At 37.7% G+C, this 22,209-nt stretch overlaps 2 protein-coding genes across 3 annotated transcripts in view; both read left to right on the top strand.

Annotated features, from left to right (window-relative positions):
- The window catches only part of LOC140356755 (phospholipid phosphatase-related protein type 5-like), a 46,424-nt gene extending 41,664 nt beyond the window's left edge, over positions 1-4,760 (top strand). Inside the window, exon 6 of the mRNA XM_072441944.1 lies at positions 4,694-4,760. Within this exon, the coding sequence (XP_072298045.1) occupies positions 4,694-4,723 (30 nt within the window). The 3' untranslated portion in view covers positions 4,724-4,760. The remainder of the gene's footprint in view (positions 1-4,693) is intronic.
- A 6,781-nt stretch (positions 4,761-11,541) lies between these two features.
- LOC140355797 (actin-related protein 2/3 complex subunit 5-like) lies at positions 11,542-22,007 on the top strand. 2 transcript variants are annotated; one of them, XM_072440444.1, is made up of 4 exons: positions 11,542-11,805; positions 19,651-19,735; positions 21,350-21,526; positions 21,604-22,007. In XM_072440444.1, the coding sequence occupies exons 1-4, from the start codon at positions 11,666-11,668 to the stop codon at positions 21,664-21,666; spliced, it is 465 nt and encodes a 154-aa protein (XP_072296545.1). In that variant the 5' UTR covers positions 11,542-11,665; the 3' UTR covers positions 21,667-22,007. The 2 variants fall into 2 exon arrangements, with proteins under 2 accessions (XP_072296545.1, XP_072296546.1); XM_072440445.1 differs by having other exon boundaries at positions 11,543-11,834; positions 19,680-19,735.
- Positions 22,008-22,209: the final 202 nt, after the last annotated feature.

The raw sequence follows: 22,209 nt of genomic DNA, 5'->3' as shown, positions 1-22,209 counted from the left end.
CCGCAGACGCCTAAACGCGCCCCACGCAGAATTTGAGCGCGTGTACATTTGAAAGGTTTACGCACTGGACGCGCGCTATCGACGCCCCGGCTACTGTACACAGGCGCGCGTATGGCGCGCTTGAGTTGTCTGTGCACATGCGCAGTAGAGGTGTTGTCGCATGAGCAGTGGAGTTGTTGTCGTGGCCTTTCTTTGTGTAAAATGGCAGATATCGAGAGTGTTGTTTTCACGTTTTTGGTTTGTTTCTGTCTCTGTTCCACCGTGAATACATGGTACAGCTCCTTTCTCCCACAAACAGTCACAATCAGTCTTTCGTCTGCCATTGTTGACGAGCAAAGGAAAAAGTGCCGCTTCTTGGGGAATTCCACGGGGAATACCGGAAATGCGAGGGGCAATACGTACGTACGTACGTCACTGGAGCGTCGGCTCTGATTGGCTGCTGCAGCGGCTGCTACGCTTCAGCTGCAGAGACCTCAACATATCTGAACGCGTCGCGTAAGCCGCTTTCGTCACCTCGGCCGGCTCATACACGCGCTCAAAGCGCCGAGAGCGTAAAAAAAACGCACCAATCGCGCCGCAAAAACAAAGAAATTGCGCCGCGGATAACGACGAGCGTTTACTATAGACTTTGAATGTAAACTGGACGCTTCGGCCGCGGCGGTGTGGAAGCCGCTTGAGGCGGAGCTGTTTGTTTCAGGTCGTTAACAGCTGGCTAATGCTAGTGGCTATGCTGATAAACGTTAGCCTACTGCAGACAGTTTTAACGAGCCTCATTTCCAACTGTCCGGGTGTTATATTTTAGGATCAGGCTCTTGAAAGCTTTGAGGGTGTGTCCGGTGCAGAGGGCGTGTCCGGTGCAGAGGGCGTGTCCGGTGCAGAGGGCGTGCCCGGTGCAGAGGGCGTGTCCGGTGCAGAGGGCGTGCCCGGTGCAGAGGGCGTGCCCGGTGCAGAGCGGCGTGACCGTCACCGTGGCAACGGCGAGGATCAGAACACTGACTCACTCTCGACTCAAAGACGTATTTGATCAAACGTCTGTTAGCTGTAACCCGAGTCAACATTTTTCATCTGGGTCGGGCGGTAGGCAAATTTTTATTTTTTTTAAATAAGTTAATTAAAAAAAAAAGATCCAAATTTTGCAATTTTTTGACTCGGAGTGACCACCAGGGGTCAGGCTTTAACAGTCAATGACGGAAAACGTCTCTCTCAACCCGATCGAGAGACTAAATCTCACGATTTTAAGATATTTCAATCAACCTTTTGTACGCCGCTATCCTTTATTTTGGTAGCGAAGGCGAGCGGGAGGAACATGCGGGGGACACGGGCGCCGCCATGTTTGTTGTGATGACGCTACTGGGCGTGTGTCAATCCCAGAATGCATTGCGTAAAACACCCTGACAGAGCCTGGCATGTCCTATGAACACTTCAGTGGCGCCAACAGAGGCACTGCAACTTTTTAAAAGCAATGTGTCGGGGGAGTGACTATGAAGACGCACATGCGTTGCGCAGTGCTTTGCTATGAGGATGAAAGACAGGATAACAAGCCTGATAAAAATATTCAACACAGTGGTTTAGGAAAGTTTAGTTTTTTCAACAAAATGCTGATAAAAAAAATTTCAGTCTGCGAGTTTCACACCGGGTCGGTCGGGTTACGGCAAATTTTAAGAGAAAAGCACATTATGTCTCACTTTATGAAACTGTTGCACTTTTAATACACACTTTGTTTATTTGTTTATTTGTTTACTGCTGCTGGTGTTTGAAGTTTAGCTGCAATTTTTATTTTATTCAAATGTTGCATATTATTTCTTATTCAAGCTCAAAGAAAGTTTCACTGTTAAAGTGTTAAAAATTGTGTTACTAAAGTATCGGATCGGGACTCGGTATCGGCCGATCCTCAAAGTCTCATGACTCAGGATCTGATCGGGACGTCCCGACTTTGTGGAGGAGAAAGAGGCGGTGCTTTTCTCAACTCTGGAGGAACACGATTTAAGGGCGACGCTTTGAGCGCGTATGAGGCGCAGCAGCCAATCAGAGCTGACGTGCTGCACGGCCACTCCACTGAGCATGTGCAGGACGACTCTCCTCCACTGAGCATGTGCAGGACGACTCTCCTCCACTGAGCATGTGCAGGACGACTCTCCTCCACTGAGCACGTGCAGGACGACTCTCCTCCACTGAGCACGTGCAGGACGACTCTCCTCCACTGAGCACGTGCAGGACGACTCTCCTCCACTGAGCATGTGCAGGACGACTCTCCTCCACTGAGCACGTGCAGGACGACTCTCCTCCACTGAGCACGTGCAGGACGACTCTCCTCCACTGAGCATGTGCAGGACGACTCTCCTCCACTGAGCATGTGCAGGACGTCCGGTGCGTTTGTCTTTCTCATGTTCACGCGCTCAAATTCTGCGTCGGGTGTGATTCGGCCGCAGCGCTCTGAACGAGGCTTTAGATTGATTTTTGCTGATGTGACGATTCAGAGCGAGACATGATGTGGGGTTGGGTCAGTGTTGTCATGACGATAAGAGCGAGCGGCGACAGCAGGTGGTGCAGTGACGACACTTCCTGACAAGTCACGTGACTGAAACTCAGCGATGGAAACACGTGTTCCAGCAGATTTGTCCTTTTACTTAAAGTCGGTATGGACGATTTTTCGGCGATTTGAGAACGCAGGCGGAAGTGCGCATGCCACTCCCCCGTGTGGACTGATACAACACACATGTGCGTTTGTTTATTAGCGCAACGGAGCGCATCACATCTCTCGTCTCCCGTAGATTTCTGTCCACTTCTGCGTCAGCTCCAACTGTCTTTCTCCGTCTTCATTTTGCCCCGTACACTGAGGGAACTATATTATGATAGATCCATGCGCTTAGGCACGCGGAAACGAGGGGACGAACCTGACGCGGCTGCAGGTGAGCGACAGGTGCGTTTTATGATTAATACGTGGCAGGACAAATGATTTATTCACGCCACGAGGAAATATGATACAAAATTGGCTGAAAAAAATCGTCCATTCCACCTTTAATGGAGTGTTACAGAGCCCAAAGTGACACGGCTACTGAAACTGCTGCGCCAGGTTAGGGTTAGCCATGATGCTATATGGCAGGGTTAGGGTTAGGTTTAGGGTTTGGGTTAGGGTTAGCCATGATGCTATATGGCAGGGTTAGGGTTAGGTTTAGGGTTTGGGTTAGGGTTAGCCATGATGCTATATGGCAGGGTTAGGGTTAGGGTTTGGGTTAGGGTTAGCCATGATGCTATATGGCAGGGTTAGGGTTAGGGTTAGGGTTAGGGTTTGGGTTAGGGTTAGCCATGATGCTATATGGCAGGGTTAGGGTTAGGGTTAGGGTTAGGGTTTGGGTTAGGGTTAGCCATGAGGCTATATGGCAGGATTAGGGTTAGGGTTTGGGTTAGGGTTAGCCATGATGCTATATGGCAGGGTTAGGGTTAGGGTTAGGGTTAGGGTTTGGGTTAGGGTTAGCCATGATGCTATATGGCAGGGTTAGGGTTAGGGTTAGGGTTTGGGTTAGGGTTAGCCATGATGCTATATGGCAGGGTTAGGGTTAGGGTTAGGGTTTGGGTTAGGGTTAGCCATGATGCTATATGGCAGGGTTAGGGTTAGGGTTAGGGTTTGGGTTAGGGTTAGCCATGATGCTATATGGCAGGGTTAGGGTTAGGGTTAGGGTTTGGGTTAGGGTTAGCCATGATGCTATATGGCAGGGTTAGGGTTAGGGTTTGGGTTAGGGTTAGCCATGATGCTATATGGCAGGGTTAGGGTTAGGGTTAGGGTTAGGGTTAGGGTTTGGGTTAGGGTTAGCCATGAGGCTATATGGCAGGATTAGGGTTAGGGTTTGGGTTAGGGTTAGGGTTAGGGTTAGCCATGAGGCTAGGGTCAGGGTTAGCCATGATGCTATATGGCAGTGCCGCGGCTCTACAGCGGTTAGGGTTAGGGTTGGGGTTAGCCATGAGGCTATATGGCAGGGTTAGGGTTAGGGTTAGCCATGAGGCTAGGGTCAGGGTTAGCCATGATCCTATATGGCAGTGTCGCGGCTCTACAGCGGTTAGGGTTAGGGTTTGGGTTAGGGTTAGCCATGAGGCTATAGGGTTAGGGTTAGGGTTAGCCATGATGCTATAGGGTTAGGGTTAGGGTTAGCCATGATGCTATAGGGTTAGGGTTTGGGTTAGGGTTAGGGTTAGCCATGAGGCTATATGGCAGGGTTAGGGTTAGCCATGAGGCTAGGGTTAGGGTTAGGGTTAGCCATGATGCTAGGGTTAGGGTTAGGGTTAGCCATGATGCTATATGGCAGTGCCGCGGCTCTGCGCGTTAGGGTTAGGGTTAGCCATGATGCTAGGGTTAGGGTTAGGGTTAGCCATGATGCTATATGGCAGTGCCGCGGCTCTGCGCGTTAGGGTTAGGGTTAGCCATGATGCTATATGGCAGTGCCGCGGCTCTGCAGCCAGGGTGTTTAATTAAACAGAAAATATTTTACAAAATGTGATTTGTCGACCTAAACTAATGACATAAACTATGACAAAAAAGGTTTAACACTTGTGATGGTCTGTTTTCTTATTTTATTCAATAATCATGAGTCTCCCTCCATCTGGAGCGTCTCACTTCTGACTGAGCCCTTTAGATTGATAAAGTGATTGTTTGATGATGTCATAGTTCAGGACTTAATAACCTCTGTGTTCTGTGCAGACTCCAGGATCCTTCAATGAGGTCACATGACTATGAGCCGGCGCTGTCTGCACCACACTGAAGCGGCCCCGCCCCTCATAGGCCCCGCCCCTCATACTTGTGCTGCAGCCCCTCCCCTAATAGGCCCCTCCCTTCATAGGCCCCGCCCCTCATACTTGTGCTGCAGCCCCTCCCCTAATAGGCCCCTCCCTTCATAGGCCCCGCCCCTCATACTTGTGCTGCAGCCCCTCCCCTCATAGGCCCCTCCCTTCATAGGCCCCGCCCCTCATACTTGTGCTGCAGCCCCTCCCCTCATAGGCCCCTCCCCTCATAGGCCCCGCCCCTCATACTTGTGCTGCAGCCCCTCCCCTAATAGGCCCCTCCCCTCATAGGCCCCGCCCCTCATACTTGTGCTGCAGCCCCTCCCCTAATAGGCCCCTCCCCTCATAGGCCCCGCCCCTCATACTTGGTTGATAATGATGAAATACTTTTCACTGTAAATAATACAGTTTTTTCCCTGTGAAATCTGTTATTGTTCCATAACAAACATGATTTAATTTAATTTATTTATGTCTTTATTTGACAGGGACAAAGCCTCAGCTCCTGTCCTCAGCTCTTGTCCTCAGCTCCTGTCCTCAGCTCTTGTCCTCAGCTCCTGTCCTCAGCTCTTGTCCTCAGCTCCTGTCCTCAGCTCTTGTCCTCAGCTCCTGTCCTCAGCTCTTGTCCTCAGCTCTTGTCCTCAGCTCCTGTCCTCAGCTCTTGTCCTCAGCTCTTGTCCTCAGCTCCTGTCCTCAGCTCCTGTCCTCAGCTCTTGTCCTCAGCTCCTGTCCTCAGCTCTTGTCCTCAGCTCTTGTCCTCAGCTCCTGTCCTCAGCTCTTGTCCTCAGCTCCTGTCCTCAGCTCCTGTCCTCAGCTCTTGTCCTCAGCTGCTGTCCTCAGCTCTTGTCCTCAGCTCCTGTCCTCAGCTCTTGTCCTCAGCTCTTGTCCTCAGCTCCTGTCCTCAGCTCTTGTCCTCAGCTCCTGTCCTCAGTTCCTGTCCTCAGCTCCTGTCCTCAGCTCTTGTCCTCAGCTCCTGTCCTCAGCTCTTGTCCTCAGCTGCTGTCCTCAGCTCTTGTCCTCAGCTCCTGTCCTCAGCTCTTGTCCTCAGCTCTTGTCCTCAGCTCCTGTCCTCAGCTCTTGTCCTCAGCTCTTGTCCTCAGCTCCTGTCCTCAGCTCCTGTCCTCAGCTCCTGTCCTCAGCTCTTGTCCTCAGCTCCTGTCCTCAGCTCCTGTCCTCAGCTCTTGTCCTCAGCTCCTGTCCTCAGCTCTTGTCCTCAGCTCTTGTCCTCAGCTCCTGTCCTCAGCTCTTGTCCTCAGCTCCTGTCCTCAGCTCCTGTCCTCAGCTCCTGTCCTCTGGGACTTGCATCTTGTGTGTGAAAGTACATTTTGTGCTGTCCATGAAATATTTTATATATTGTGATAAAAGCCTAAGACGTTTAAGAACATTTATCAGTGACGCGTCCAAATCTGTTGAGGTGTTTTGTGTTACAGACATGTTTGCTAAATGAACAATCAAAATATATATATTTTATATTACTACATGTATTTATGGCATGTGTGTTTTATTCATGTAAAATGTCTATTTATATGTTACAAAGAAAGAAAGAATTAAAAAACTTTGAAACAAAGATGTATTTTATTTTAGGCTGAATTAATGACTCAAGCTGGACTTAAGACACTCGACATTCTCACTGACCTGAAGTTACTGTGGAATATTACTGCAAAAGGAATGATATTTGGATGGAAATGGAAAGGTCAAGTTGGAGCGTGGTTTGGCTCACAATAAGGACACTTTATTTTAGACTTTTTTAAATGCAATAGAAATGAAAACAAAAACCAAAAACATGCTTTTATTTGTATTTATTGTCAAGTTTTTGCCTTATTTCACTTGCACAGTGGGGCTTAAATATAACGTCTCCTTTGTTCATGTTTTGACTTCAGTGTTTGTGTCACATGGTGTAATCCCTCTTTCGTCCAGCAGGGGGCTCAACTGTAGTATCATCTGGACTTTTGAACTCAATGGTCATCAACAGATCCACTGACTTTAGAGAGGAGTTTTAATAAACATATTCAAATGATCAGCAGCTCGGCCGTTTATCACTTAAGAAACATTCTGCCCCTCAGTGACTTCATGTCCAGACAAGACCTGGAATGGTTGGTCCAGGATGGACTGGACTGGACTGGACTGACCACGGGAGTCACAAAGCTGCAGCTCGGACACTCCAGTCCCAAACTTCAACATTCTGTTATTGGTCTAAAATATCTGGCGGAGCTGCTGACTCCTTATGGGCCCCGTCGGCCCCTGAGATCAGCTGGGACTGGGCTCTTGGCGGTGCCTAAAGTTCAAACCAAACATGGTGAAGCCTCTTTTTCTTCTTATGTCTCCAAGATGTGGAACTCTCTTCCAGAAGATTGGCCTTTTTAGCATTTCCTATGTCTAATTTATGAATAAATGTGTTTAGTGTAAATGAATGAATTTTAAATTCTATGTAAAGCACTTTGAGTTGTCTGTGTTCTCTCTTCACTCTGTCCTCTGAGCCGGTGGACACCTCTTGTCCTCTGAGCCGGTGGACACTTCTTGTCCTCTGAGCCGGTGGACACCTCTTGTCCTCTGAGCCTGTGGACACCTCTTGTCCTCTCGATTGTTCCACAATCAGAGGACGGGAAGCTCTAGATAGAAGTGTAAAGGAAACACACACGGATCAGAACCTGCTCTTTGACTCTAACAGCCCACAGCACCACAACACAGAGGACAAGAAGTGTCCACCGGCTCAGAGGACAAGAAGTGTCCACCGGCTCAGAGGACAAGAAGTGTCCACCGGCTCAGAGGACAAGAGGTGTCCACCGGCTCAGAGGACAAGAGGAAAGAGGAAACACACGTCTGAAATGCCCTCTCAGCCTGTGGAGACCCTGCTTGGGCCCTCAAAAAAGTTAAAAGAGCAAAATAAAAAAGGACACAAGAGACAAAAGGGAAACAGAACATAGAAGAAATGGCGTTTCTGTCCCTTATGTCTTGGGATTGTACAAAAAACTACAAAGTGTTTTTAGACGGCACAAAATCCCTGTTTATTTTAAACCAGGAAACACTTTAAAACTCAGTGATTGGCAGTGAAATAAAATCTGTGGGAGCTGCTCAGTCTGTGGGCGTGTTCAGGGGCCCTTCATGCTCCGCCCTCTGACATGAGTGACAGCTTCTTTTAGAGCTCTGCACAGGTGTATGAACAACATGAGGTATTGTCTTGAGTTTGATTGTGAAGCACTTTGTCACTGTGAGTCTTGTAAAGGCTCTGAGCGTTCATCTGACACGACACGAAGAACGGGACATTTGATGAAGCGTGAGTGAATCTGTGGCTGTTCTGGACCAACTCCACTTCAGGGAAACACAGGACGTGTGTTCGGGAAAGACCTGGTTTGATTTGCATCTGTGAGTGACAGGTGAGGTTTTTAAGGTTATATTTGTGGCTAATGAGGCATGACCAGATCCAGAGGACAAGGACAGATTATAGGAAGTTTAAAAAAAAAACACTCTTAATAGAAGAAATCTTATGAACAAAAACAAAACTCCTCTCATATCTTAATAGGGAATGGAGGGGGGAAAATAAAATAAAATAGATAAATAAAATAAAAAGATAAAGATAAAAATAAGATAATAATAAAATAATAATAATAATAAAATAAAGTAAAGTCAAATAGCTAGTATAAGACTAAATAATACTAATAGTAAGTAAGTAAACAAAATAAAACACTCTTATTAACATCAGTTATGTGCACATGGTTAAGTCAGTATTGCACATGGTTAAGTCAGTATTGCACATGGTTAAGTCAGTATTGCACATGGATAAGTCAGTATTGCACATGGTTAAGTCAGTATTGCACATGGTTAAGTCAGTATTGCACATGGTTAAGTCAGTATTGCACATGGTTAAGTCAGTATTGCACATGGTTAAGTCAGTATTGCACATGGTTAAGTCAGTATTGCACATGGTTAAGTCAGTATTGCACATGGTTAAGTCAGTATTGCACGTGTTCGGGGCAGTGTTTGTTGTACAGTCTGACAGCAGCAGAAGGAAAGACCTGCTCTAGAATGGTGTTTTGTGTAGTTCCTGTTCTACTAAAGCTGTAATATATGTCGCTTGTTCAAATGAGTTCTAAAATTGGGGTTAATTCATACATTAAAGAGGTGAGTTGGCTAATTGTTTGAGTGAAAACACATCAGTTTGTGAGAAATATGTCTGGCAGTGTCTTACTGACACAGTGTAATACAATTTCATTCATCTTTGAAATTCAATTCCATTGTTTTAAATCGAGAGAATCAAGTATTTCCCTTAGAATCCAAATCAAGTTTCCTGAATGGAAAAGCCACTGGTCTGAGGCACCGGGGCCGAGACGCCCTGGGGCCATTCTGATCATAATCCAGTGATGACGCAGCTACCGCCATCTAATACTAGCATTTTAATATCACATTACAGGCTGTTAGGATGCAAATACAAGTAGTTTTAAGCAAAACTGTAAACAGCTAATATCAAGAGGTTCTCAGACGTGATGGATAATATAAAAGATAATATAAAAGATAATATAAAAGATAATATAAAAGATAATATAAAAGATAATATAAAAGATAATATAAAAGATAATATAATAGATAATATAAAAAATATAAAAGATAATATAAAAGATAATATAAAAGATAATATAATAGATAATATAATAGATAATATAATAGATAATATAAAAGATAATATAAAAGATAATATAAAAGATAATATAATAGATAATATAATAGATAATATAATAGATAATATAATAGATAATATAAAAAATATAAAAGATAATATAAAAGATAATATAAAAGATAATATAAAAGATAATATAATAGATAGTATAAAAGATAATATAATAGATAATATAAAAAATATAAAAGATAATATAATAGATAATATAAAAAATATAAAAGATAATATAATAGATAATATAATAGATAATATAAAAGATAATATAAAAGATAATATAAAAGATAATATAATAGATAATATAATAGATAATATAATAGATAATATAAAAAATATAAAAGATAATATAAAAGATAATATAAAAGATAATATAATAGATAGTATAAAAGATAATATAAAAGATAATATAATAGATAATATAATAGATAATATAAAAAATATAAAAGATAATATAAAAGATAATATAATAGATAATATAATAGATAATATAATAGATAATATAATAGATAATATAAAAATATAAAAGATAATATAAAAGATAATATAATAGATAATATAATAGATAGTATAAAAGATAATATAATAGATAATATAAAAAATATAAAAGATAATATAATAGATAATATAAAAGATAATATAAAAGATAATATAATATAGATAATATAATAGATAATATAAAAGATAATATAAAAGATAATATAATAGATAATATAATAGATAATATAATAGATAATATAAAAGATAATATAAAAGATAATATAATAGATAATATAATAGATACTATAAAAAATATAAAAGATAACATAATAGATAATATAATAGATAATATAAAAGATAATATAAAAGATAATATAGATAATATAATAGATAATATAATAGATAATATAAAAATATAAAAGATAATATAAAAGATAATATAATAGATAATATAATAGATAATATAAAAATATAAAAGATAATATAAAAGATAATATAATAGATAATATAATAGATAGTATAAAAGATAATATAATAGATAATATAAAAAATATAAAAGATAATATAATAGATAATATAAAAGATAATATAAAAGATAATATAATATAGATAATATAATAGATAATATAAAAGATAATATAAAAGATAATATAATAGATAATATAATAGATAATATAATAGATAATATAAAAGATAATATAAAAGATAATATAATAGATAATATAATAGATAATATAAAAAATATAAAAGATAATATAAAAGATAATATAAAAGATAATATAAAAGATAATATAATAGATAGTATAAAAGATAATATAATAGATAATATAAAAGATAATATAAAAGATAATATAATAGATAATATAAAAGATAATATAATAGATAATATAATAGATAATATAAAAAATAATATAAAAATATAAAAGATAATATAAAAGATAATATAATAGATAATATAAAAGATAATATAAAAGATAATATAAAAGATAATATAATAGATAATATAATAGATAATATAAAAAATATAAAAGATAATATAAAAGATAATATAATAGATAGTATAAAAGATAATATAATAGATAATATAATAGATAATATAAAAAATATAAAAGATAATATAAAAGATAATATAATAGATAGTATAAAAGATAATATAATAGATAATATAATAGATAATATAAAAAATATAAAAGATAATATAAAAGATAATATAATAGATAATATAAAAGATAATAAAATAGATCCATGCTTGATCCACAGATTGAGAATGACTCTTGGATGAGTCGAAATGGCTTGTTTTTCTAAAAACAGTGTCCGATAACTACAACGTTTTCTTCTATTCTGACTGTATTTGAAATTATGTTCAATAAATGTATTTATATATTCAAAGACTTTTCTGGTGCCTAGAACCTTCATCAGAGAAGTTTGGCGAGGATGACGTCAATCAACATTTTATTAGGATCATTTTGTTCAGATTTAAATAAGTAAAAGACAAATGTAGACGTGACTCCTTCAGGCCTGTGGTCGTCATCACTTTTCACCCCCAACAACACCAAACATGGAAGAAACACGAACAAAACACGGGCCGGCGGAACCGGAAGTGGAACAGACGAACCCGGAAGCCGCGCCACCCGGAACCGATTCACCGCTGCACCGCTGCTGCCAAATCTGTTCCATCGCTCTGGGCAGCGTGAAAACTGACCGCTGTCCGTCACATTTCACCACAACTCAGTCCCGTAAGACACCGACATGTCCAAGACCACGCTGTCCGACCGCTTCCGGAAAGTGGACGTGGACGAGTACGACGAGAACAAGTTTGTGGACGAGGAGGACGGCGCGGAGAACCAGGGCGGACCCGACGAGGCGGAGGTGGACGCGCTTCTGCGACAATATCCTTTTTATCACGCAATAAAGTCGTGTTTGAGAAGAAACGTGAGTCTTTGACCTGTAGCGTCTCAAACTGACACGAGTGTCACGTGTGGGTTCAAGAGCTTGAGTGACAGCGTCATGTCGCGTCACTCTGGAAATGGCAGGTATTTGGAGACTAGAATGTTCTTTTATGACACCATTTTGCCTTTGATTGATTTATGTGGAAGTGTTTGAGCTGTTTCCGGGTCCGTGTCAGAAGAGGGCGTGGTCAGTGTTTCGCCCCTAAAGCTATAAACACTTTAAACACTTTAAACACTTTAAACACTTTAAACACTTTAATCACTTTAAACACTTTAAACACTTTAAACACTTTAATCACTTTAAACACTTTAATCACTTTAATCACTTTAAACACTTTAAACACTGTAAACACTGTAAACACTTTAAACACTTTAATCACTTTAAACACTTTAATCACTTTAAACACTTTAATCACTTTAAACACTTTAAACACTGTAAACACTTTAAACACTTTAATCACTTTAAACACTTTAATCACTTTAAACACTTTAATCACTTTAAACACTTTAATCACTTTAAACACTTTAAACACTGTAAACACTTTAATCACTTTAAACACTTTAATCACTTTAAACACTTTAATCACTTTAAACACTTTAAACACTGTAAACACTTTAAACACTTTAATCACTTTAATCACTTTAATCACTTTAAACACTTTAAACACTTTAATCACTTTAATCACTTTAAACACTGTAAACACTTTAAACACTGTAAACACTTTAAACACTTTAAACACTTTAATCACTTTAATCACTTTAAACACTTTAATCACTTTAATCACTTTAATCACTTTAAACACTTTAATCACTTTAAACACTTTAAACACTGTAAACACTGTAAACACTGTAAACACTTTAAACACTTTAAACACTTTAATCACTTTAAACACTGTAAACACTGTAAACACTTTAAACACTGTAAACACTGTAAACACTTTAAACACTGTAAACACTGTAAACACTGTAAACACTTTAAACACTTTAATCACTTTAAACACTTTAATCACTTTAAACACTTTAATCACTTTAAACACTTTAAACACTTTAAACACTTTAATCACTTTAATCACTTTAAACACTGTAAACACTTTAAACACTTTAAACACTTTAAACACTTTAAACACTTTAAACACTTTAATCACTTTAATCACTTTAATCACTTTAAACACTTTAAACACTTTAAACACTGTAAACACTTTAAACACTTTAATCACTTTAAACACTTTAAACACTTTAAACACTTTAATCACTTTAAACACTTTAAACACTTTAAACACTTTAATCACTTTAAACACTTTAAACACTGTAAACTTTAAACACTGTAAACACTGTAAACTATAAACACTAAACACTGTATTTAAACACTTTAAACACTTTAAACACTGTAAATACTGTAAACTATAAACACTGTAAACACTGTATTTAAACACTTTAAACACTTTAAACACTGTAAATACTATAAACACTGTAAACTATAAACTCTTTAAACACTGTAAACACTAAACACTGTAAACAGTATAAACACTTTAAACACTGTAAACACTGTAAACACTTTAAACACTGTAAATACTGTAAACTATAAACACTGTAAACTATAAACACTGTAAACACTGTAAACTTTAAACACTGTAAACACTGTAAACTATAAACACTAAACACTGTATTTAAACACTTTAAACACTTTAAACACTGTAAACACTTTAAACACTGTAAACACTTTAAACAGTATAAACACTATAAACACTATAAACACTGTAAACACTTTAAACACTGTAAATACTGTAAACACTAAACACTTTAAACACTGTAAACACTGTATTTAAACACTTTAAACACTTTAAACACTGTAAATACTGTAAATACTATAAACACTGTAAACTATAAACTCTTTAAACACTGTAAACACTAAACACTGTAAACAGTATAAACACTTTAAACAATATAAACACTGTAAACACTGTAAACACTGTAAACACTTTAAACACTATAAACAATATAAACACTATAAACACTGTAAACACTGTAAACACTTTAAACACTTTAAACACTGTAAACACTGTAAATACTGTAAACACTATAAACACTTTAAACAGTATAAACACTTTAAACACTTTAAACACTGTAAACACTGTAAACACTGTAAACACTTTAAACACTATAAACAATATAAACACTATAAACACTTTAAACAGTATAAACACTTTAAACACTGTAAACACTTTAAACACTGTAAATACTGTAAACAGTATAAACAGTATAAACACTTTAAACACTTTAAACACTTTAAACACTTTAAACACTGTAAACACTGTAAACACTGTAAACACTTTAAACACTTTAAACAATATAAACACTATAAACACTGTAAACAGTATAAACACTTTAAACACTTTAAACACTTTAAACAATATAAACACTGTAAACACTGTAAACACTTTAAACACTGTAAACACTGTAAACACTATAAACACTTCAAACAGTATAAACACTTTAAACACTGTAAACACTTTAAACACTTTAAACACTGTAAACACTTTAAACACTATAAACACTGTAAACACTGTAAACTTTAAACACTGTAAACTATAAACACTAAACACTGTATTTAAACACTTTAAACACTTTAAACTATTTAAACACTTTAAACACTGTAAACACTGTAAACACTTTAAACACTTTAAACACTTTAAACACTTTAAACACTTTAATCACTTTAAACACTGTAAACACTTTAAACACTTTAAACACTTTAAACACTGTATTTAATCACTTTAAACACTTTAAACACTGTAAACACTTTAAACACTGTAAATACTGTAAACTATAAACACTGTAAACTATAAACACTAAACACTGTATTTAAACACTTTAAACACTTTAAACACTTTAAACACTGTAAATACTGTAAACTATAAACACTTTAAACACTGTAAACACTGTATTTAAACACTTTAAACACTTTAAACACTGTAAATACTATAAACACTGTAAACTATAAACTCTTTAAACACTGTAAACACTAAACACTGTAAACAGTATAAACACTTTAAACACTTTAAACAATATAAACACTGTAAACACTGTAAACACTGTAAACACTTTAAACACTGTAAACACTGTAAACACTTTAAACACTGTAAACACTGTAAACACTTTAAACAGTATAAACACTGTAAACACTATAAACACTGTAAACACTTTAAACACTGTAAATACTGTAAACACTAAACACTTTAAACACTGTAAACACTGTATTTAAACACTTTAAACACTGTAAATACTATAAACACTGTAAACTATAAACTCTTTAAACACTGTAAACACTGTAAACAGTATAAACACTTTAAACAATATAAACACTATAAACACTGTAAACACTGTGAACACTTTAAACACTATAAACAATATAAACACTATAAACACTGTAAACACTTTAAACACTTTAAACAGTATAACCACTTTAAACACTTTAAACACTGTAAATACTGTAAACACTATAAACACTGTAAACAGTATAAACACTTTAAACACTGTAAACACTGTAAACACTTTAAACAATATAAACACTGTAAACACTGTAAACACTGTAAATACTGTAAACACTATAAACACTTTAAACAGTATAAACAGTATAAACACTTTAAACACTTTAAACTATTTAAACACTTTAAACACTGTAAACACTGTAAACACTTTAAACGCTTTAAACACTTTAAACACTGTAAACACTTTAAACACTGTAAACACTGTAAACACTGTAAATACTGTAAACACTATAAACACTATAAACACTGTAAATACTGTAAATACTGTAAACACTATAAAGACTATAAACAGTATAAACACTTTAAACACTAAACACTTTAAACACTATAAACACTGTAAACACTGTAAACTATAAACACTGTATTTAAACACTTTAAACACTTTAAACACTGTAAATACTATAAACACTGTAAACAATAAACTCTTTAAACACTGTAAACACTGTAAACGCTTTAAACGCTTTAAACACTTTAAACAATATAAACACTATAAACACTGTAAACACTGTAAACACTTTAAACACTGTAAACAGTATAAACACTGTAAACACTGTAAACACTGTAAACACTTTAAACAGTATAAACACTATAAACACTGTAAACACTATAAACACTGTAAACACTTTAAACACTGTAAATACTGTAAACACTAAACACTTTAAACACTATAAACACTGTAAACACTTTAAACACTGTAAATACTTTAAACACTTTAAACACTGTAAACACTGTAAACACTTTAAACACTGTAAACACTAAACACTGTAAACACTGTAAACACTTTAAACACTTTAAACACTTTAAACACTGTAAACACTGTAAACACTGTAAACACTGAAAACACTTTAAACACTGTAAACACTGTAAACACTGTAAACACTGTAAACACTTTAAACACTGTAAACACTTTAAACACTGTAAACACTGTAAACACTGTAAACACTTTAAACACTTTAAACACTGTAAACACTGTAAACACTGTAAACACTTTAAACACTGTAAACACTTTAAACACTTTAAACACTGTAAACACTGTAAACACTTTAAACACTTTAAACACTGTAAACACTGTAAACACTGTAAACACTGTAAACACTGTAAACACTGTAAACACTTTAAACACTGTAAACACTGTAAACACTTTAAACACTTTAAACACTGTAAACACTTTAAACACTGTAAACACTGTAAACACTGTAAACACTTTAAACACTTTAAACACTTTAAACACTTTAAACACTGTAAACACTTTAAACACTGTAAACACTTTAAACACTGTAAACACTTTAAACACTGTAAACACTGTAAACACTTTAAACACTGTAAACACTGTAAACACTTTAAACACTGTAAACACTGTAAACACTGTAAACACTGTAAACACTTTAAACACTGTAAACACTTTAAACACTGTAAACACTGTAAACACTGTAAACACTGTAAACACTTTAAACACTGTAAACACTGTAAACACTTTAAACACTGTAAACACTGTAAACACTATAAACACTTTAAACACTTTAAACACTGTAAATACTGTAAACACTAAACACTTTAAACACTGTAAACACTGTAAACACTGTAAACACTGTAAACACTTTAAACACTGTAAATACTTTAAACACTGTAAACACTTTAAACACTGTAAATACTTTAAACACTGTAAACACTTTAAACACTGTAAACACTAAACACTGTAAACACTTTAAACACTGTAAACACTGTAAACACTTTAAACACTGTAAACACTTTAAACACTTTAAACACTGTAAACACTGTAAACACTGTAAACACTTTAAACACTTTAAACACTTTAAACACTGTAAACACTGTAAACACTGTAAACACTTTAAACACTGTAAACACTGTAAACACTGTAAACACTTTAAACACTGTAAACACTTTAAACACTTTAAACACTTTAAACACTGTAAACACTGTAAACACTTTAAACACTGTAAACACTTTAAACACTTTAAACACTGTAAACACTGTAAACACTGTAAACACTTTAAACACTGTAAACACTTTAAACACTTTAAACACTGTAAACACTGTAAACACTGTAAACACTGTAAACACTGTAAACACTGTAAACACTGTAAACACTTTAAACACTGTAAACACTTTAAACACTTTAAACACTGTAAACACTTTAAACACTGTAAACACTTTAAACACTGTAAACACTGTAAACACTGTAAACACTTTAAACACTGTAAACACTTTAAACACTTTAAACACTTTAAACACTGTAAACACTGTAAACACTGTAAACACTTTAAACACTGTAAACACTGTAAACACTTTAAACACTGTAAACACTTTAAACAATTTAAACACTTTAAACACTTTAAACACTGTAAACACTTTAAACACTTTAAACACTTTAAACACTGTAAACACTGTAAACACTGTAAACACTTTAAACACTTTAAACACTGTAAACACTTTAAACACTGTAAACACTTTAAACACTTTAAACACTGTAAACACTTTAAACACTGTAAACACTGTAAACACTTTAAACACTTTAAACACTGTAAACACTGTAAACACTTTAAACACTTTAAACACTGTAAACACTTTAAACACTGTAAACACTTTAAACACTGTAAACACTTTAAACACTGTAAACACTTTAAACAATTTAAACACTTTAAACACTGTAAACACTTTAAACACTTTAAACACTGTAAACACTTTAAACACTGTAAACACTGTAAACACTGTAAACACTGTAAACACTTTAAACACTGTAAACACTGTAAACACTGTAAACACTGTAAACACTTTAAACACTGTAAACACTTTAAACACTGTAAACACTGTAAACACTTTAAACACTTTAAACACTGTAAACACTTTAAACACTGTAAACACTGTAAACACTTTAAACACTTTAAACACTTTAAACACTGTAAACACTTTAAACACTTTAAACACTGTAAACACTGTAAACACTGTAAACACTGTAAACACTTTAAACACTGTAAACACTGTAAACACTTTAAACACTGTAAACACTGTAAACACTTTAAACACTGTAAACACTTTAAACACTGTAAACACTTTAAACACTGTAAACACTTTAAACACTTTAAACACTGTAAACACTTTAAACACTGTAAACACTTTAAACACTTTAAACACTGTAAACACTGTAAACACTGTAAACACTTTAAACACTTTAAACACTGTAAACACTTTAAACACTGTAAACACTTTAAACACTGTAAACACTTTAAACACTTTAAACACTGTAAACACTTTAAACACTTTAAACACTGTAAACACTGTAAACACTGTAAACACTGTAAACACTTTAAACACTGTAAACACTGTAAACACTTTAAACACTGTAAACACTTTAAACACTTTAAACACTTTAAACACTTTAAACACTGTAAACACTGTAAACACTGTAAACACTTTAAACACTGTAAACACTGTAAACACTGTAAACACTTTAAACACTGTAAACACTGTAAACACTTTAAACACTTTAAACACTGTAAACACTGTAAACACTGTAAACACTTTAAACACTTTAAACACTTTAAACACTGTAAACACTGTAAACACTGTAAACACTGTAAACACTTTAAACACTTTAAACACTGTAAACACTGTAAACACTGTGCGTTTGTGGCTCTCAGACACACGGGTGACCTCAGCCTCTTCAGACACATTTCCCTTAGGGTCTTTATATGAGTTGTTTATGGATGAGATCCTCTGTCATCAGAATGTTTTTAATGAATTTCTGGGGTAGAAATGTCTCAGTTTGTTTCTATTGCACAGAATGGAAACATTGAGCATTAAACATGATCATGAGTTTAATAAATGTGTAGATCAAATGTAAACATGGCTCAACCTGGAGCGTTTGTGCTGCTTTTCCTCTTATTGTGAACTTAATCCTAGTTTATCCAGTGGAATCACATTATGTTCCACTTCTGCTCCTTTCTGCAATTCAGAATGTTTTTGTTCAACTTTTGAAGGATATTTCTGTGGCTTTCAGCCTCATCCTCTAGGACTGTTGCCATGGAGATGAACACTAAATGTTACACCTTTTTAAATGGGGAAAGATCCAAATGTTGCATAAAACAGGAAGTTGAACCTCATGAATAAGTCCAGTTGTTCACACACAGCTTTAGTATGTGGGACGGGCCTCGATCAGACGCGTTTGGACGTGCTCTGAGGGCCCCGGGGCCACAAACCCTGCAGAGTTCTCCTTAACTGTAGTTCTTAAGGGGAACATGAATGCAGCTCTCCTGGCTGTGCTCAAGAACCCTCCAATCAACACCAAGAACCAGAACGTTAAGGTGGGTATGTCCTCTGTCCAGCCTCCTGTCCTCTGTCCATCCTCTGTCCTCTGTCCATCCTCTGTCCTCTGTCCATCCTCTGTCCTCTGTCCAGCCTCCTGTCCTCTGTCCATCCTCTGTCCTCTGTCCATCCTCTGTCCTCTGTCCAGCCTCCTGTCCTCTGTCCAGCCTCCTGTCCTCTGTCCATCCTCTGTCCTCTGTCCATCCTCTGTCCTCTGTCCAGCCTCCTGTCCTCTGTCCAGCCTCCTGTCCTCTGTCCATCCTCTGTCCTCTGTCCATCCTCTGTCCTCTGTCCAGCCTCCTGTCCTCTGTCCATCCTCTGTCCTCTGTCCATCCTCTGTCCTCTGTCCATCCTCTGTCCTCTGTCCAGCCTCCTGTCCTCTGTCCAGCCTCCTGTCCTCTGTCCATCCTCTGTCCTCTGTCCATCCTCTGTCCTCTGTCCAGCCTCCTGTCCTCTGTCCAGCCTCCTGTCCTCTGTCCAGCCTCTGTCCTCTGTCCATCCTCTGTCCTCTGTCCAGCCTCCTGTCCTCTGTCCAGCCTCCTGTCCTCTGTCCATCCTCTGTCCTCTGTCCATCCTCTGTCCTCTGTCCAGCCTCCTGTCCTCTGTCCATCCTCTGTCCTCTGTCCATCCTCTGTCCTCTGTCCAGCCTCCTGTCCTCTGTCCAGCCTCTGTCTTCTGTCCAGCCTCTGTCCATCCTCTGTCCAGCCTCTGTCCAGCCTCTGTCCAGCCTCCTGTCCTCTGTCCATCCTCTGTCCTCTGTCCATCCTCTGTCCTCTGTCCATCCTCTGTCCTCTGTCCAGCCTCCTGTCCTCTGTCCAGCCTCTGTCTTCTGTCCAGCCTCTGTCCATCCTCTGTCCAGCCTCTGTCTTCTGTCCAGCCTCTGTCCAGCCTCCTGTCCTCTGTCCAGCCTCTGTCCTCTGTCCAGCCTCTGTCTTCTGTCCAGCCTCTGTCCAGCCTCCTGTCCTCTGTCCAGCCTCTGTCCTCTGTCATGTCCTTTATTATAGACGGTGTAGGTTAGAATATTTCTGTTTATGATCATAAATGACATGTTGTGGTTTATGCATCATGTCCTTTCTGTGCCCAGACTTACTTAGTTACTTATTTAGTTACTTACAGTTAGTTACTTAGTTACAGTTACTTACAGTTACTTAGTTACAGTTACTTACAGTTACTTAGTTACAGTTACTTACAGTTACTTAGTTACAGTTACTTACAGTTACTTACAGTTACTTAGTTACAGTTACATACAGTTACTTACAGTTACTTAGTTACAGTTACTTACAGTTACTTAGTTACAGTTACTTACAGTTACTTAGTTACAGTTACTTACAGTTACTTACAGTTACTTAGTTACTCCTGAACTGGACCTGCAGCGATTTGGCTAAATAATTGTGACTTCTCGACTATGAAAAGAGTGAACACATGAAAATGATTTGTATCAATACTTTTTGTTTAGAAGCTTCGCTCACACTTTTCATCTGGTCAGAAGGTTGTTATGGTCAAAGTAGAACAGGACTAATAGTTTGACCAGTGGACTGCTGACCCGTGTGGACTGCTGACCCGTGTGGACTGCTGACCCGTGTGGACTGCTGACCCGTGTGTTCTGTGGGCAGGACCGCGCGGCGATGCTGGTGGTTAAGGTCCTGAGCAGCTTTAAGAGCAGTGACATAGAGAAGGGCGTGGCGTCTCTGGACAAGGCCAGCGTGGACCTGCTCATGAAGTACATCTACAGAGGCTTCGAGAAGCCCTCGGACAACAGCAGCGCCGTCCTGCTGCAGTGGCACGAGAAGGTACTGCACCGTTACACACGCGTCCCGGGACGTACTCGACACAAGAGGGTCATTCTCTACTGGTCTGTCCCGGTCAGGTGCTGCCCGTGGGAGGAGTGGGCTCTATTGTCCGAGTGCTGACCGCCAGGAAGACCGTGTGATCCTGGAGTGGGCGTGGCCAAACGGCGGCGCAGAGTGTGGCGGGAGTCGAGCATCTCTTGGACGGTGCGGCAGGGCGGTGCGGCAGGGCGGTGCTGGCGCCTTACTTCCTGCATCACGTTCACACTTCAGGAGTGACATGAGCGTCTGTAAAGGAGCTTCACATTCCTCTGGTGTTTCTCTTCTTTTCTGATGGACGGGGCTTTTGCCTTTTGCTGGTTTATGTCAGTGTTTATTCAATCATTTTCTCTTATTTTTTTTACTGTCATTCCTAAGAACGTGCGCCGGCCTCAGGCTCCACTGCTTCTGTTTTATATGATCTGAAATAAAGAGTTTATACCAATGTGTGTGTGTTTGTTGGGATGATACTGGGACACACTGGTCACGAGGACCGTGTCTCAAGTCAAGAAGAAGTTTAGAGTCTAGTTCAGTTCAGAGTCATCTGATTGGCCCAGGGTAGACAGGGGTTCAAAGGTCAACACGTTTGTCACCGTTTTTTGTTGAAAAGTACTCTTTAAACAGAAACCAAGGTTTAAGGTTCAACT

The sequence above is a fragment of the Eucyclogobius newberryi genome, unplaced genomic scaffold (genome assembly GCF_026437365.1).
Source record: "Eucyclogobius newberryi isolate DKJ021-1_F unplaced genomic scaffold, fEucNew1.0.hap1 SCAF_12, whole genome shotgun sequence".
NCBI classification, from domain to species: domain Eukaryota; kingdom Metazoa; phylum Chordata; class Actinopteri; order Gobiiformes; family Gobiidae; genus Eucyclogobius; species Eucyclogobius newberryi.
Note: the sequence above shows the minus strand (reverse complement) of the source record. Positions and strands in the feature narration are given on the sequence as shown.

Excerpts from the sequence above, each read along its gene's own strand:
- LOC140355797 (XM_072440444.1), top strand. The coding sequence starts at position 11,666 with ATGTCCAAGACCACGCTGTCCGACCGCTTCCGGAAAGTGGACGTGGAC. Across the intron at positions 11,806-19,650 it reads GTGGACGCGCTTCTGCGACA|TGTAGTTCTTAAGGGGAACA; the intron begins ATATCCTTTTTA and ends GTTCTCCTTAAC. Across the intron at positions 21,527-21,603 it reads TGCTGCAGTGGCACGAGAAG|GTGCTGCCCGTGGGAGGAGT; the intron begins GTACTGCACCGT and ends TGTCCCGGTCAG.